This window comes from Pipra filicauda, unplaced genomic scaffold (assembly GCF_003945595.2).
Source record: "Pipra filicauda isolate LSUMZ 115617 unplaced genomic scaffold, ASM394559v2 scaffold30_size5312502_pilon, whole genome shotgun sequence".
Classification (NCBI taxonomy): Eukaryota; Metazoa; Chordata; class Aves; order Passeriformes; family Pipridae; genus Pipra; species Pipra filicauda.
Genome location: NW_024104432.1, coordinates 1,359,675 through 1,378,297, shown reverse-complemented (window position 1 = coordinate 1,378,297; position 18,623 = coordinate 1,359,675). Strand labels below are relative to the sequence as shown.

The window sequence follows — 18,623 nt, the reverse complement described above, 5'->3', positions numbered from 1 at the left end:
TTCTCTTGGAAGCTTAAATATAGGTAAAGACAGGTCGAGGTTGCCCACCATCATATATTTTCTTTCTACATTATCTCATTATAACTATCCTGGTAGAATTAGTTCATTTAAGTATCTGGAAACCTGATTTATTCAGCACATTAGAAAGCAATGAAGAAAACAACATCTAATTCTGAAATCCAGCCACCGAATGGAATTATGTGGCTCCCCAGAGAAATACCTCAGCTATAACTAATAGCATGAGAACCTCAAGGAACTAAATTACATTCCAGCAAACACACACACACACACACACACACACATAGAAAAAGAGACGCCAGCACAACCACAGCAAGACAGACACATCTCCTTGCTCCAGTTGGTCTGAGTCAGGCTTTTAGCATTCCTTTCACATAGTGTTTTGGTTTTCCATTGTACATAGCCAGGGTGTCTCTGGAAACAAAGCGGTATGTCTAAGACGCGCAGTTCATTTCTCAATGACAAAGCAACAGAACCAAGCTGAGCGACTCAGCATTCATTCTGGGTTTATGTTGCTGTTGCCCAGTTCCTTCTGAGCTCTCTTCCCAGATCTCTTATCAATTTAATGACTGCTATCCATTGAGAGAAAAGGGCAGGAAAGGTTCCTCCGTCTCGCCCTTCAATTGCTAAAATATGATGAACTTGCTCCAGGTATACCTTTACTAATTAGTTTTGTCCTTCCTGCTTTTACTTTCTACTAATAAGTCCTTGGGAGAGAAATCTGTTCTTAATAAGCATGAACCCAGTGCAACTAAAACCCACCCAACATTATGCAGCCATACCACAGCAAATATTAATCCTCTCTCTTCCCCACACCCTGGAAAAATCAAACTCTTATAAAGTTCCAGTGAATCCCAGTTTGGGACCATAATGCAGGAAACAGAGATGAACATCTCGCAGAAAAAGGGTGTCTTACAAGGTCTTGTGAAATATAAACTATATTACCAATTACCTTTGAATGACACACACTACAGAAATAGGAACATCTGTATTAAAGCAAATAATTTTGGGTCCTGCATAGCCACAGTTTTTTTCCTAGCATCACTGTTCTGTCAAGGAGAGTAATTTCTTTACATATAAAGAAAAAATATCTACCCAATGGCATTTTCAGTTGTTTGCAACTGGATTTCCTACCAGTTTATTAGTTCAATTAAAAATGTAAACCACAAATTTGAAAGGTTTCAATGTCTTTCATTCACACGCCAGCCCTGTGATGATGTCGAATGTTCTTTCAGGGATTTACACATCACCACTCCTACCTCAACACTGGAAACTAGGAGACAAAGCTAAAGCTCATAAAAATTGATGAGATCCTTATAATAATGTCAACTGGCTCTGGAATGAAACCTTTGTGGTAAGGGGGGAATGGCTAAGGCTCAGACACAGCATTCCATAAAAGCCCTGCTTACAAATATGAATATTAAGCTTGAAAGCACTTAAATAAAATCTGTTAAAATAATTCCCCAAATGAGGTTGGGTGGGGAGAGAATTGTGGATAAACAACCCTAAAATCATGTCTCTCTTTTGCATTCATTCAAACAATAAAAAAGCTGGGCGAGACAGAAAAAAAAAGTAATCTGAAACTCTTTTAAATTCAACCTTTCTCCAGTCTTTGTCCTAGCTACATCAGACATGGATTCCATCTCTAACTCAAACATTCTTAATCTGAATTTATTTGTCATGAAATTGCTGCTCTTTATTGCTGCTCTCTCACTGTGCCAGAATCATGCAGCCATTACAGCACTGTTATTTTTGCTGAGCACAGATGGACTTGTGCATTTCATTGTCACACAAGGATACTCAAGTGGATAAGGCTGCATGTAATCATCCAAAGAAACTGAAGCAAATACAATAGCATAGGCCACAGCAGAGATATGTTCAGACAGTGCCTGATGCTTAAAACCACCAAGAGAGCTACCTTAGCTTTGATCTACCATTAGCACTGCTACTTAAAACATAAAAGCATAAAGTAACCTTTACAGCACACTGCTTGCCTTCAGGAAGCAGTTACATCCATCCTCCTGAGACACTGTGCTGACTTGTAGATGAAAATAAGCAAACGCAAAGTCTAAAGTCTGTCTCCACCAAGAACAACTACTTGTCACCAGTGGAAAATAAAATGTTGAGGGAGGCCAACTGAATGAAGCAATTCCCAGATTCTGTTTTTCAACTGTCTGAACTACTTCTTTAAAAGTTTCCTCCCTTTCACTGTTATTTTTCATGTTTTGTCTTTCTCCTGCAGACACATAAGGAATCAGGTAACTCCTGAAGTAATAGAAGAAAGGGGCTGGCTTTCCTTTGACTGCCAGCTGATATGTGATCTTTCTTTCCCTTAACTGGTTAACTGTGGGCTTCAGGAAACAGACTGGTGCTGCCAATTTTGGAACTCAGCACCTTAAAAGTCTACCACAAACCTCCACGAGTGCAATTTACCAAATTCATTCTAGGACCAGTTGATCTTCATGGGACCCTGATAAAAGTTGCTCCTCTCTAGTTAGGTATGCTGATTTTTTTTTTAATAGCAGTCAGGAGTGAAAGACTGAAAAGTACTGAACGTTAATAATTATATGCAGGCTACAGCAGTCAGGCATAAACACACCTACTTATACATTGCTTGATGTTATTCTAGCCTATAAGAACAGTAAGGAAATAAATCCATTACTAATACAGACAGGGTTGTAAATAACAACTTATGTTTTTAGCTGAATATAAACAGCAAGAGAGAAACTCCTGAAACAGACAAATAACTCCAAGTTTTATTATCAATAATGAATGCTTTGCTCTACATAGAAGTTTTCAAGACTGATGGATTTCAAAGTGTTTCACAGTACAAGCATGTGAAAAAACCAGACAGATCTGGAACAGGGGAGAGCAGATACCATGATGCACACTCCTCTGAGATTTTTGGGGATTTAAAACAACAGGAAGTTTGTACTTTTTTTTCCAAAAAGTCTTTGAAGTATTTGCAATAAAAACTATCTCTTGGTTCATATTTGTATGTGCTTCATCTCTCCCTGATAGGAAGGGGGAGAAGTAAAACTGGACTAAGTACAGACTGTGAGACAGGGAAAGAGAGAACATGAGCAAGAATGATGTCAGAACTGTCTAAAAGTGAAGAAAAAGGAGTGAGAGAAAGACCAGAACTCTGTACCAAAGTTGAGACTTCCCTGTGAATTTTTTGTTGGCATATTTACTGGGCCTATGCACAGAGCCAGAGGTGGGACAGCCAAACATGACATCATTCACAAATGAGACATGCCACCGGGCCAAAAGGAACTGAAGAGGATATGTGAAAAATAGTGCTGCCCGTGGAGATTTCAGGGACATGTAGATTGCATTACCTGTGCACGAGCCAAGTGAAAAAGTTCTTGGAAGCATTCAAATTGCCCAACCATTTTCTCTTTTAACAAGTTTATTCAACAACAAAAGGCTAAACCATCCGTTACAATTTTTCAATCCATTGCATCCATTACTATTTTTTTATTAACATATTTTGAATTGCAAAGCAAAAGTGGCTTTGAAAAAAAGAAAAGGGTAATGCACATAATGAACACATGTGGAAACCTAACACAATTGGCAATTGATCTTGGACCAGGAAACAGCTTTCTGTTCTTGGCATTCTTCCCACAACTGAACTTCCAACATGCTACAACAACACAACAGAATAAACACTAGACCCAATGAAAGGAAATGACAGTAGCTACTACTTACCATGTACAAATCCTCACTGATGCCTAGATATTTCCCATTACCACAGCCAATATCAGCCACTATTGATCCTGTTGGCAGGGACCTGAGAAACTCTACAATTCGGGGCCATGGGCTATGCCTGGTACTGCTGAAGTGTGTGGCAATCTCTTCATACACCTTGTGTACGTATTCTTGCTCCAGCTTTGAGGCCTCCATCTCATTGTGGGGAAATGAAGGTTGTACCAGTCTCTGCTGTCCTTTCTGGCTGTCACAGACAGATGAGTAAACTAGATATAGCAACAGTTAAAGAACATTAATTTTTTTAAGTGATTCGTTATGGGTTAAGTGCATTTAGCAAAATAAAATTAAAAGTGAAATATTAAAATGCAAAAATGCTTCATTCCTCCTTTACCTTTTAAAAACTGAAATGGAGGTCAAACTGCAGAAGTGTTTGATGACCTGAAAACAAGCAACCTGCCCACATGTTCCAGAGGCTGTCTGCAGTGATCATTAATCCTCCTATGTTAATGTTTTCAGAACTGAGATAGTGTCCCTAATGCCAAAGACCATGACATCATTGCAACTCAGCCTCTGAAATTCTGTTCTGAGGGTACAAATGGACTTCAGTTCTATGTAATCATTGAGTCACCTGTCTATTATTATCTGTTCTGCCCTAAGGCACTTACATGGCTCTATCACTGCAGATATGTCTGCTTCTCCTCTCTAATGTACTTACTTTCACAAAATTACAGGCTCACTCAAAAACCAATCAAAACTGAGATATAGTAGTTACTTCTGAAGAATAGTAGTTACTTCTATTCTGTTACATTATTTAAGCACTTGAAGTGTCAATGAAATGCAAGATTCCAGATTACCTGCCTGGCTTTGGAGCAAGCCAACTGACTCCTTGTATAGAGAAACTCCAGCAACCACATGAATGCAACCAACTTAAGCCATATAGTATGCCTAACCCTGAGCCATCCAGGAATGGCTACAAGGACTGCCTAAACTACCCAAAGGAATAAACTGATTTGCTCATACCAGAAAAAGCTTATGTATTGGTGATAAATAACAATTTTGACTTGAAGACTGCCTCAAGACACTTACTGCAATTGCAAGGGTTTCTCCTCACTTTCCTGAATGTAAATGATGTCCTCGTTTCCCTTCGATTTAATGTTATATCTCCAACATCAGCAGTGATTGTTCCAACTTTTTGCCCAAGCTCAGATGCTTGAATGATATCATATTTTCGGGGTGTGATTCTAAAATAAAGTAATACAAAATAAAGGTATAATTCAATTTGCATCAGAAAAAAACCCAATCCATCTTTGTAAGAAGGCAATTCTTATACACTAAGACAAATGTGATTACAGTATGCTATTTAACATACTACTGCTTCTCAGTTTTCTGCTTATTCAATTTTAGAGACAAAAGAGCTGACACAAACTAATGACATTAATTAAAGTCTTGTTTAATTTTAAGTAATTACATTTCCCTGCCCTCCCTCCCTTTTCTTCCATAAAATTTGATTGTTTATTTGCCTAGGACTTAATTTTTTGAATATATTTATTTTTGTCCTGGTTTTGTCTGGGATAGAGCTAATTTTCTTCTTAGTATCTGTGCTAACAGCAACAGTGTTGTCTTCTGGACTTAGTATGAGAATAATGTTGAAAAAACACTGATGGTGTAGCTATTTCTCAGTAGTGTTTAATCTAAGTGAGGACTTCTCCGTTTCCCGTGCTCAGCCAGAGACACGTGGACAAGAAGCTGGGAGGGAGCCTGGCCAGGACAGCTGACCCAAACTAGGGATATTCCATAACCATAGTGTGTCCTGCTTAGTATACAGACTGGGGGGAGTTGGCCAGGAGGCACCCATTGCTGCTTGGGACAGGCTGGGCATCAGTCAGTGGGTGGTGAGCAACTGCACTGGGCATCACTTGTTTCACTTGGTTTTCATTCCTCTCTCTCTCCCTTTCACTACTATTGCTAGCATTGTTATTATTATCATCATTGTGTCATTATTGTATTTTATTTTGTTTCAATTATTAAACTGTTCTTATCTCAACCCACAGAGTTTACTTTTTCCCTCCAATTCTCCCCAGCAGGGTGGGGGGAGTAAGCAAGCAACTGCATTGTAATTAGTTGCCAGCTGAGGTTAAACCATGACAATGTGACATAAAAATATGTATGGTAAAGATAGAATATACTACTAAAAATGGTGGCTATGGGTATAAAAGCATAGAATTGGCTGAGGTCTACATTAGCAGATTGAAGTTTCTTGTTGCAAATGGGCCTCTCAAATGAATTCTGCTTTACAACAAAATTGCTTTTCCGTTTATTGACAGCAGAAAATGCAAAAATTAAGCTCTTGGGAGATCTATTAAACTGTTTAAAGGGAGAATTTCTGTTGTAGATCTTTCTTGAGCAAAATCTACCTAGCAAGCAAGCAAGCAAACTGGAAACAGAGCTTCTTAAGCTACTTCTGGGTTTGGCATGGGTCTTAGAGGAACACAAAAATATTTTTAAATGTCCAAAATTAATAAAATTAAAGTGATGATGAGCTCTCTAATTTTATGAAGAGGTTTACATTATGAAAAAGTACCAAACCCAAGAATTTTTAATAGCTCTACAAATGGATCTCTCTCAAAGTTCAGAAATGGAAAATGAGGAAGTAAAATGAGAAACACAACATGTGAGAAGAGAAACAGCTGCATCTACATGTAACTTCCCATCACTTGCAAATGGGAAAAAGTGGATATTCTTGGAACAAAATGGAAACTCTTCAGGGAAATAGCTCAGCACTTCAAAGCTGTTATTTTCACACTGAAACGCTTCCTGAACTTAGTCATCAAGGAGATTACTGCAGAAGTTTCTTGAAGAAAAAAACAAACAAACAAACAAATCATCTCTAAGGAATTGCCCTCTCAGTGAAGCCCCTTCAAAAATGCCGACTTCCAAGTAATTGACCCTCAGCAGGACAAATTCTCAGCATAAAACTCACTTCCATATTTGTTAGTTGAGTTAAACCCTCACATGTCAAACTAAAAGGGGGGGAAAAAAAGGTGTCTGACATTTTTATAAAGCTGGCCATTCAATCTCATCTCAAATTTGTACCAGATCTTTTTTGCAGGTCACATGAAACTGTCAACCAGTGCCTGTACTTAACCAAGAACGACCCAAATGCCAAGAAGACATCCTGCAGCCTGATAAGCATTCCTGTACTTTGCTGTATGCCAGCTTTCCTGCTGCAGGAAAGCTGATTTCTCATGCAGTATCAGGGAAAAAGAGTGCAGGTCCTTTCTGTCGGAAGGTCAGGAAGCAGCATATTGATGCTCCATACAGATGTTGCAAAAAGGAGACATTGAATAGCCTGAAGAATGGAAATCTCCCAAGGTAGCCATGGAAAGGATGGGATCTAATAAGGAACTGCCTTGCTCACAGCAGATAATGGAGCTATGATGAATTAATCAGCTGAGGATGCCCAAGACTCCCTTGACAGCAGAACTTCAAATCCTGAGTTAGAAGATTTTTTATTTGATTTTCTTTTGTACCTGCATCAATAAGATAAGACATTAGATCTTCTTTTTCAAGGTTGTGGTTTCAATCTTAATAATTTCCTTTTACCTATATGACAAGCAAGAACTCTGGATAAAGGCTAGGCTAAAAACAGGATTCCCAATGCCAAAAATAAAATGCTCCACACCCTCTTGCTTGGCACAGAGGAGTTTTACTATTGCAGTGTCATGAATGGAGTTTTGCCAGGCTACCCAACCAAAAATGAAATTCATCGGAAAAAAACCATCACAAATGAACCTCATCAGAATAGTCAGAATTTTACTTTCACCTATGAGACAAAAAAACCATACATCTTTTGTCCTCCTTGATGACACTGTATAGCTTATTTCTAAATCATACGTTTCTCTTTCAGAGAGAACTGAACAAAAATCCTTTTTTCGTGCACTTTGTTAATGGGATCAAAACTAAGTCTCTAATTCCCTGGTATCCAAGTATACACATCAAAAACATTTCCAGAATAATTTCAAAACTGACTCTTTTGCTCTCTAATTTGACTTCTGTGGTATAGATAAAAGGCATCACAACTGACCTTAACCACCTTTTGACATTATGTGTGCAAGTGAAATAACTACACTTTCTCGCTGGATGATTAATCTTGTTGATTGTGATACTACGTTCCACTAGCATGATGAAAAGGTTACTCCTGTTGAGTATCTTGACCCACTACCACTTTTAAAAATATACAGGAAAACTATTCTTAGGAAAGGTGGACAAGCACTGGGACAGGAATCACTTATATGTAAGTAGAAATACCTGGGATCTTCATTTCAAACGTAGTTTGTCATTGGTTCTCAAAAGACAACCATCACTTGAAGGTACAAGTGAGTTAAGTAATAATCTCATTCCAGTTCTTAATAGGCAGGTGCACTATCCCAACTTGAATGCCTGCTGGCATGTACTGCAAGTGCTTGGCATGCATCCTTCTGCCTCCTGGGAGTGTGGCTGCCCAGGGTCAGCTTGGAAGGAGCACAGCTGGTAGCCTTGGAGAAAGTTGATGCCTCAGCAAGGGCAAGCCCTCCTTCCCCGGGAGATGCTTTTAATGGGAAGCTACCCCACTAGGCCTTGCTCTAGTTACATCCCCAAATGCATCCCCAGCTCTGCCTGTGCATGGCCACTGTCTTGACCCCCAGGCTAACATTCCAATCTGGCCTCAGACCAGCCCCATGGTGCTGCCTGATGCCTGGGGTTGGGGACTGCCCACTGACAGTGTCACTGACTGCACTACGTTCTCAGCGCCGTAGATAACCTTTCCAAAAGATGACTGACAGTACTTGACAGGACAAGAATAAGAAGCTTATAACGCTGGTACCCATGTTCAGTCCTGTATGTCGAAAACCAAGGGACTTCACTGCCCTGGGCTTCTAAAATGGTGCACATCAGAAGTACCAAGTGCTTTCTACAACTATTTATTTCATGAGGGAATATACAGGTGGTATAAGAGCTCTATAAAAATGAACAACGTAAAGGTCATCAAGGAGTTCATATTCATCCTTCTCTATAATACAAATTAACCAGTAAAATTAAAAGGCAGAAAATTTTCTGCCAATAAAAGGATTTGATGTTTAATTTACACAGAATGTAATTAGTGTCTCCAATTGACTGCTGAACCAGTGACAGTTTGGGTAAAAAAAAAGGAAGAAATGTTTACCATGGGCATTTCTGTCCACTATGAGGGTTTCCATATTCTCCTGAAGTGCATTACTGTCAGTCTTACATCTCGTCAAGGTTTCAGCCTTTTTGCCAATTTCAGCACTCCTATTGTAAGTATCTCCCAGTGGGTCACAGTTTAAAAAGTATGTATTTAAATTCTATAATAGGCAAAACATCAAGACATATTTCAAGAGATCTCTTTCCAAACCTGCTCAGTACAATGCAATCTTATCGGCAGCTACAATGTCCCTAAAGCAGTTGGGAATAGCTCAGGAAGACGACCCTTTGTCACCCTCATGCCCTCTGTGCAAGGGAAGTCACTCTCCTAAACCAGCCCCCGTCTCAAGCCTTTGGCATATGTGATCCAATGGGAAAAGCTGTGAGCTGAAAAGAGAGAAAGGAAAAGATGAAGCTAATTGCACTAAAATCAATTCTTTGCCAGCTCAGAGTTATTAAGAACTTTCACACTGCCAATATAAGAGAGTGAGATTTCCCAGTGAACTTCACTTGTGACAGCAGCAGTAAACTACACCTCTGGGACTAGCAATCAGCTTCCTAAATCCCCAAGTTTTATAATTTAACCTGAGCAGCAACTGAGCAGAGGAGTGAATTTGTATATTAATTATAAAACTTGACTTGATTTCTTTCAGAGCAATTTTAAATACAGAATGTCATTAATAAAGGAAACAAACAACATTTATTGTTCTTCTATTATCAGCAATGCAGGGACTTTTACCCATGTGTCCACAGGTATCTGGATTCTCCAGTCATCACCAATAAACTGCATCGGGGCAGCAAAATTGCCACGGTATGGCCATCAGGGTGTTTGAAATCCATCACAATCTAAAAAGAAACAAAACCAGTCACTGTGAATGAGTGTGACTTACAGAGCTTCATATACATAGCAGGTATTCTCAAGTCCTAGCTTTGTTTGCCTCTCCAACGTGTTCAACCGAATATTGCCACGGAACAGCTGCATATTTCCTAGGGATGCAAAAGTCTCCAGGTCTCCTGTCGTAAAGATCTCTCCCCTTCAGCACTGTGTTCAAAAATCTCAGGCAGTCACAAAGATATGCATATATAATTAAAATTTTATATATATAAATGTATATAAAATTTTATTTTCACAGTAAAAACTTTCTCTGTAAGAACACAGTAGCACAGGTTCAATCTCTACATGTACCTGTGAGGGAGGAAAGGATTACTACCCCACAACTAAAGGCAACTGCATAAGAGGAAGAGAGGGTTCATTTGCTGTATCTAAGACCATCAGCTACTGTGTTTTTGTGATATCTATGCAGAGACAAGTTTCTCCCCAGAGCTATTCATCCTAGTGTAAAATGTAGAGCTAAGTGATGTGGAGTGGCCCTATACCCTCTGGAAATGCTTATCCATTCCAGCAGACTGAGCTGAGACAATTAACTCTGTAGATACATAACATTTAGATAAGAAGTATTAGGTGAGAGAAATAATTTCCAACTTGCCCACATTCTCGGAGGTTTGCAGCACAACAAGCACATGCAGTCTCCAAAGATCCTGACTAACATGCCAACTACCAGACCATCCTTTTATTATTTGCCATCTGGCTTCTAGCCATGGCAATATACTGAGGTAACGCTTTCAGCTTTATTCTAATCTCACAGCCCAGATGGCAGTGGTACATTTTGCTTTCGCTTGGGCTAGGAATGTTATCCTTTTACATTTCCCAAATGAGAGAAACTCTTGCTGTGGAAAATAAGGAGCAGGTAATTTAAGCAAGCCAAACAAGTTACAGAAGACTTACTGAGAAAGAAAAGTGGTCAAAAACGATTCAAGTCAGCAGTTCCTGGTACACTGGAGAATTAGCACCATGAAAGTGCTGCCACCTGATTTGTAACCTACTAAGTATGCAATTTAAAAGCAGACTTACTACAGTATGCCAGATTGAAACAAATTGAGCAGTTCTGCTTCTGCATACAGATGCATTTAACAAAGAGAAAACAGTGGTGCAACGATCAGTCATTCAGCACAAAAACACAGCAAGACAGAGACTGAATAACCAAGACTTTTAAACACTACAAATTGCCACTTACGACAATTACTATTTAATGTTGTGCACACTGAAGCAAACGACAAGGGCATTTACATTTTTAGGAAAAAAATTATTTATGCTGTACTACCACTCACATAGAGTGATACAGCTTCTCCTATTGGGCTATCTAAATTTAAGGCAAGAAGTGACAAGGATAAGAAACAGCAGGGTTGAAAGGGGTGGAGAGATATGGGGGAAGAGGAATAAAGCACAACTATAAGCTCTGATTATGAAACACTTCAATAGCTACAAAATAGATGAATGGCAGCCACTTGGTACTGTACTCCTTCCCTTGCACTTTGCAATTTCTAGGTAATGTCAAAGAAGCATGGAGTGAAAAAGGAGAAAACACAGTGGCTTTACAAATCTGATGGGGAGGCTGTCCCATAAAGCATGAGCAGCACCAACTTTCTGTAAAAAGATGTAGCTGTTTGGCAAGGCAAATAAACCAGAAGATAACTAATCAGGACCAACGGACAAGGAAAGGAAAAGCATGGAAAGAAAAGAAATGAGGAGTGAAGTGGTAGGATGAAATGGGTGAGATGATATCTCAGTTTGTCTTTTGCCTCTCTGGTTCACTGCTGCTGAGGACAGGTGTGAGGGGACAAGACAGTATGGCAAAATAAACTGAACGCAAGCATGTCCGGATTCCTTCTTGGAGGCTCCGCCACCCCACTGTCCATCTTTCTGGGTCAGTAGTAGCTACAAAGCTCGGTTTTTGCAGAGCTTTTTACCCATGAGTCAATGAAGAGACCTGTACTGGGTCCTCTACACTTCCAGTTCCCATTTCCCTTCAGGGCCCAAAAGAGGACCTTGTTCCCTTTCACTTCCACATGCCAGGCTCCATATGAAGCAGTGGGAAACAGTACCTCCAGCTCCCTGCTTCTGTGCTGCTTCACCTCATGCATCTCCAATTCCTTTCCCCCCATCAACTGCATGGCCCCAGAGACTCTTCACAGAAGATGCTCCACAAACCCTGTACTGTTAACAACTGCATCCAAACCAACAGAGGTTCAGAGTGCTCTGTAACAGATAACACATCGGGAATGACAGGTCACAAAACTATCCCTGGTAACTGGATTTTCAGGCAGCAGTGGCAGGAAAATAGATAAGAGAAGAGCATGTCCTGGCTGAATTTCAGGTACTCTAACCCAACAAGAAATAGGTGAAACAAAATTTATGATGCTGCAGAATTTGAGGTTGAAAACAGGAGATTATCTCTGTAACATCCGGCAAGTCTAATCCTCACTAGCACAGGATCCCACCTCTGTTCCTGTTCCCTACTTTTCTGTACTGTACTGTAATCTCACATTGTGTGGCTGCTTCCCATGACATGGGAAGGAAAATATAAATAAAGGACTAATTTACTTGCAAATGGGCAACGACATTAAGTAATTAGCAGTAATTAGAAGAGCCAAAAATCCAAATCCAAAACTGACTTTCGCTTATGAAGCAGACTGAGGTCTTCAGCTAGAATATTTTACAGTTTTGCACTTTTTCTATTAACAACAAATTTGACATTGCAATTGAGACAGAGAATCAAATTTAAGGAACCTACTGTGAACCTTTGAAGAAAATCAGTGCAATTCCTATGCTTCACTCCTTTATTTAGATTAACTGTACCTGAATGCTTAAAAAAACCAAGCAAGAGTACTTCCTCTATCCTTTGTTTAGAGCACAGGAAAGAACATTTCACCCAGAAGGGTTTTTGAAGAACTCTGTTCTTATCTCTGACAATTCTGTTACTGACTGAAGTAGATAACATTCCCACAGTCCTATATGTGTCTTTATTCTGGCAGAACATTCTGAATTGTCATGGTCAAACACGCATGCACATAGAAGATTAACGTATTTGGTCCTCTTTTTAATTTACTAAGGACGTACAATCAATAAAGCAACTCTGCCGCTGCTGAATCAATTTGCTTCATGATAGCTTTCCTCCACAGGAGCCATTTCCAATTACTATTTTAGTTCTTACCTATTTTCTTTTTTCTCTTAGATAGCAGAGTCAATAAGGATCAAATTTCCAGCTAGCCCATGGTGCATCATCCAAGGATTACATTCAAAAAATATAAATAGTGGATGCTTTGATCTTATACAAGTTTTACCATTTTTCTTTGTGCTATCAAAAAAGTGTGCCTCTAAATATAGCAAAAAAACTTAAAAGAAAAAAAAACAGTTAATAATATATCTACTTGTGGTTTTAAATAACTTGTCACACTGTCAGGTTATTTAAGAGAGGGTGTTCATAACAAGGAAGCACGCAAAGCAGTAAACAGCCTTCAAGGATGGCTAAACATCAAAGCAAAGGGACATCCTCATCACGAGCATTGTTCCTGTGGCATAAAATACTGCAAAATGCAAAAAACAGAAAATAATCCAGCACAGAAGAAAAAGGGAATAAAGGAGCTTTTTCTTAACTCCTTAGGGAATAAGAAGTGTGCACCACTTTCAGTGCAGTGGTGCTGTACTTCATGAAAGAGCAGGAGGATGAAGGTGAATGACTGATCTATCAAATAAGTAAAGATTCAAAGGCAAAACAGAAATAATGCAATAGGGCTATAAGGACAATGTTAATAAGGATTTCATTGCTACAGCGAGGAATGACAATTGTTTTTCTAAGCTTTGTCTCTGATGCAATTTGTATTTGATGTTAATAGACTACCTTAGACAAAACATATTCTAAAGCTAAAAAAAGTACAATGTGGAATGCTTCTCAAGTCTCTGACATTATTTACTGAATTTTCAGAGAGCAAAGACAGATTATCAGCCTACATAACAGTTTCCCACATGTAAAACAGATGAAAAAGAATGTCTACTTCAAAGACAGCTGAGAGGTTTAAAGCCCACACATGGAGCTTGAACAACACAATGGGGCTCTATGTAGAGACAAGAGCCTGCTGGCTTACACAGGACCGAGGCAATCAATTGGTAATACACAGCGCCTATCACTGCAAAAACCATGCTAAATTCCAAAATTTGGAATTCAGAAAACGCTGCATTTTAAAAGGAAAGTGGATGGGATTATCTTTCCTGAATAATCTACATCATAGCAAATTTACCTTGCTCTGGCCATACTTCAGAAAATCACTGCAATCGTGAAGATGAAATATTTCAGTAGTGCCTACCTCAAAAATCCCTCAACACATGTGCAGGCCTCCCCCATATTAGATTTATGCCAAAGCATACTATCTCTTGCCAAGCCTGCTTATCTTCTTAGGCACTGTGGTGATGTTAGTCAGATGCTTAACATACTTATTCTAGGCTTTCTTTCTTCAAAATTTGTATTCAGTTTTCCATCTGTGCAATGCATTACTATCCGCCTGAATTTTTTGTGTCATTTTAAGGTATCTATGCATTTTTTCCTCTTAATTGAAGTCTAGCACATGAGAGTTTAAAAAATATTTCAATATATGGACAGTACTTCACTCTGTTATATCTGAGGTCTCACCTTGTTACGATTTTCTTGATAAGCCCAAGGAGTACAGTGCATCCACTGAACAGCATGCCAGCATCTCTCCTAGCTATTACATATGCCATCAACTCCATGACACAAATTCCATTACTGTCTGGCCTCTGTTTACAAGATTCAGGTAATGCACAAGAAGAGAAAAACTATTGCAATTTTCAAGCTAAGCTCTTTTGGATGGAGGAGCTTACAATCCTCTGCAGGCCTTGTCACAGCTAGCTGGAATATACACCACTCCCCCTTTATACCCAGGGATTCATCTCTTGAGGTCCACCAACTCCAAGTGACCAGTCATGTCACTAGCTGGATGCCAGCTCCTGGTGGTGGAGTTCTGCCCAGCCTTGGTAGAGGCTGGGATGCTGGTGGTACTTCTGCCACTGTCACACCAACTTTTAATCGCTGCTGATCCCACTCCAAGATGTCTCGCAGCTGCTACAAATTTTTATGCTTCACGCATATGTCTTCTCAAGCTGACTCCTTGTTTCAAAAGCCTCTACATAAGTCCAGGGTTACTGTTTAGTCTTGATGATCGAATAGCCAGACTAAAAGAACACAACAAGCCTAATCCATTAAAGACAACCCATCAAATATGTCGGTTCCTACTACCTCTAAAAGTATCAAGTTTCTTCTGTATGTCAGGATATTACCTGTGGTCTTTGCATCTTCCCAGATCATTACCTGTGTTAAAACTCAAAGTTGAATATAAGACTTATAGATAAAAGACTTTCAATCCCTACACTAAAAGGCAATAGTTGCATTACCACTGCTTCCCTCTTTCTGCCACGAAAGGTATAAATCTCTCCCTTCTGGAAAATGCTATCCAACCCAAGCATAGGACCTTGATGTCCTTTTGTGAATCCAGAGACAAAGACCCAGTCAAGTTCTCAACAAGATCCAATTTATTCAATTTTGCTCATTTCCTCTTCATCCTTTAGTAAATTGTCTCCCTAGCTCTTAGCTTAAACTCTTTTAGGACACAGAAAGCAAGAGGTTAACGCTGTTAGTCTTCATTTAATTTCTTTTCTTGAGTTAGCCTCCTCTGCAATATTTTCCATTCTTTCAGTCTTCTCTCACATCCATGGGAGTTACTACATACAAGGAATTGCATCTACCTGTAACAGGGCAGAATATGTCCCAAATACATCAAATCATTCATCTTCTTTTCCAAAGGAAAGAAAATTTCCAATGTTTTGCATCACTTGCTCTCTAATGGAGTACAGTTGAATAGAAGAGCAGTCTTACACATCCTGACTCTAGTGGCCTCCAGAGAACTCAATCTGTTCCAAGATGTAATGCCCGGTGACAAGAAAGCAGTTCTGTGTCCTCAAAGACATCTCCTCAGACTTGCACTTATTGTATTATTCTATGTCCTGAAAACAAATGATCCTTACTTACATGTTTAATGCTGTACCAAATGTCTACCAAGAAACTCCAGAAAAAGTCCTTACAACACAGACACAGCTGTTCTGTACTAAGTGCAACTTTATATGCAAATATTTAGAGGATTCTGGTATGCACATCTGTCTATGTGGTGCTGTGACATATCTGCAATTCTTTCACACATTAAAAACAAGTTCTCAAGATATTTTCTATCTAAGTAGAAAAGGAAACACTTCAGCATTCAAAAAGCACATCTCACATTTTTAAACCTCGATTGTTTACGAAAATCTGTGGAAACGCACAAAATTTTCACATTATTGAAGTTGCAAATACATGTAAGCAGGACTCCCTTCAACCTTAATTTTAGTTCCATGCCACACTACCTGTACATTTATCATCCTGTCATCATCCATTATACCCTTTAATTGCCAGTTTTCTACAACAGCAGTGGTGTAAGGAACTGTGAATAGAGCCTCCACGTAACATAAACCAAAACTGATACAGCACAAACCAGGCTGTGGCTGACTAATATTGCCAAACATGAATAAAACAGGAGACCAATCTACAGGAAAGAGGACCTGAAATACTTACATTCATAGTACAGACTCATACCACGTACTAGTGTGGCACAGCCACAGCAGTTGTTGAATAATGGCCCAAGTCCTTGCAAGTTCAGGGTGTTCCAAGGCATGGGTAAAACATGCTGCATGTTCATCATCCTACACAGTGGAAAACCGTCTTCCCTCACTCTCTACAGATGTTGGGGTTGTTCATCAAACCTTACTCTCCTTTGCAGGTCTCAGCTTTCTGCTTGCAATGCTGTAGTACAAGAGTTCAAGCTAACTTTAAGTCATAGGGTGAGAATAGTCAAATCAGTTCAAGATTAAGATATCTACATTTGGACTTAGATTTTAAAACAACCCATTAGGGAAGTGAAACCTGTGAAATAAGACAATAGATGTGTAGTTCAGCACGAGCTGAATGACCCTGTAGGATGGATTGACTCAAACCCCATTGACTACAGAGGAACTCAGGCTTGCAGTGCACATGTACACACTACTTGTAAACACCAAAATTTCAGTGTCTTAATCCTGGATTGAATACCATTGACAACAAGTTATTAAATAAGGCACCCAAGTATGGATTCAGCAGATGTCTCAACTCTGTTTAAAACAGTTCTGCCTTAATTAAAACCTCTTCCTGCACTACTGCCACTAAAATCTTGCCCCCTACGTACTGAGAAAGTAGTATGGAAACAGCATGGTGCTCAATAGCTGTAATTCAAAGGGACGAAATTATGATTTTAAGCACTCAAACTGAGTTTTAAACAAAGGTCAATGAGCTCTTCTCATAACTGCACCATACAGCTGTCCCAGAGATCATTACAGTAACAGAGAACTGCCAGGATACAAGACATGCAAACTGTGCCTTCCCAAAATAATTCTTGCATCATACCTCATAAGAGCTGACAAGACAAGGTTTTTAATCTATTGCTATAGAAACTACCATATGGCCTGTTTCTTAATCCTCTACATCTTCACTGTAAAAGAGAAATCTACTGAGGAACGAAGATCTGGGCATGAATTTACAGAAATGGCTTAAATACATTAAGCAAACTCATTTTTTAGCAGTCAAAAGCATAAAGCTACACCAAAACTAAACAAAGCCCAAAGAATGAACAAAAGCCATCTTCTTAGTTAATGAAGGGTCATAAGATAATTTAAAACACTGCATGACACAAAAAGACTTTTAAAATCATTTGAAGAAAACAGTTTTACCAATTCACACAATTGCTATGCTTCACCCCAAAGAATTGCCACACATCTGACATATATATATTATTTTAAAGCATGGAAAACAAACATAAAGGAAAAACACATTCTGAAGTTTGGATAGGCAGTATTTCAATACTGCTGATTTTCATCACAAACTATCATTCTCTCTCCATCTGCTTCATTAGCACAATGAGTGTCTTCACAGAATGCAGCCTGAAGTTATACAAAAGGGCTCGACCAGGGCCTCAACATCTGGTCCTGAATTTACAATGGATTGCAGGAACTCGCACTGCAGAGAGATACAGGCGGTAACGAGAAGGAGGAACAAGAGCACCTCACAAGGAACTGTGAAGTGTCCAGCTTTCATTGCTTTCCACTGCACCATCAGCCTTGGTTCCTTCCAACCATTCTTCTGCTGCCCCAGCAAGCAGACCAGAGCTTCACCTGCATTCTCCCTGTCCTGCACCAAGAGGTTTCCTCCCAACTTGCTTCTCTGCTAAGAGCACAACTCTCCCACTGCCTGGAACCAGAATCTTTCTGTCAAGTGTACCAGCATCACAGGTTTAACAGCTCTTTAACTGCACACTTTAACTGCTCAAAATTGCCAATGCCTCAGTGAAAATTTCCAGAGACAACTCCTCTGAAACAAGAGCTCTGCGGAGAAACTCCTCACAAAACACAGCTAGTAAGAAAAACAGAAACAGAACATCACATTATGCAAAATACTCAGATTTGTAAAGATACTATAAAGGCAGACAGACTTCAAAACTCATTTACTACACTTACGGGTATTATAAAGTCCAGTTCAAAGCCAAGTGAAACCACAGCAGGAGCTTAACAAGTTAAGCTTGTTTCTTTGCTCATAGGCTACTTGTGATTATTATTATTGACTGACTACTTGTCATTTATACATGAAATTTGCCACAGTCTTAAAATAGGGTTCCTATGACAATAGAGATGACATCACTGGCTAATGAAATTAGATTTCTTTATT

The 18,623-nt window shown here is 39.3% G+C and overlaps 1 protein-coding gene across 6 annotated transcripts in view; it reads right to left on the bottom strand.

The window, feature by feature from the left end:
- The window catches only part of ALKBH8 (alkB homolog 8, tRNA methyltransferase), a 54,359-nt gene that overhangs the window by 5,549 nt on the left and 30,187 nt on the right, over nucleotides 1–18,623 (bottom strand). For all 6 annotated transcript variants that reach the window (XM_039383454.1, XM_027712745.2, XM_039383452.1 and 3 more), the window contains 3 exons: nucleotides 9,671–9,777; nucleotides 4,816–4,970; nucleotides 3,730–3,995 (listed from right to left, as the gene is read on the bottom strand). In XM_039383454.1, coding sequence (XP_039239388.1) covers nucleotides 3,730–3,995; nucleotides 4,816–4,970; nucleotides 9,671–9,777 — 528 coding nt within the window. The remainder of the gene's footprint in view (nucleotides 1–3,729; nucleotides 3,996–4,815; nucleotides 4,971–9,670; nucleotides 9,778–18,623) is intronic.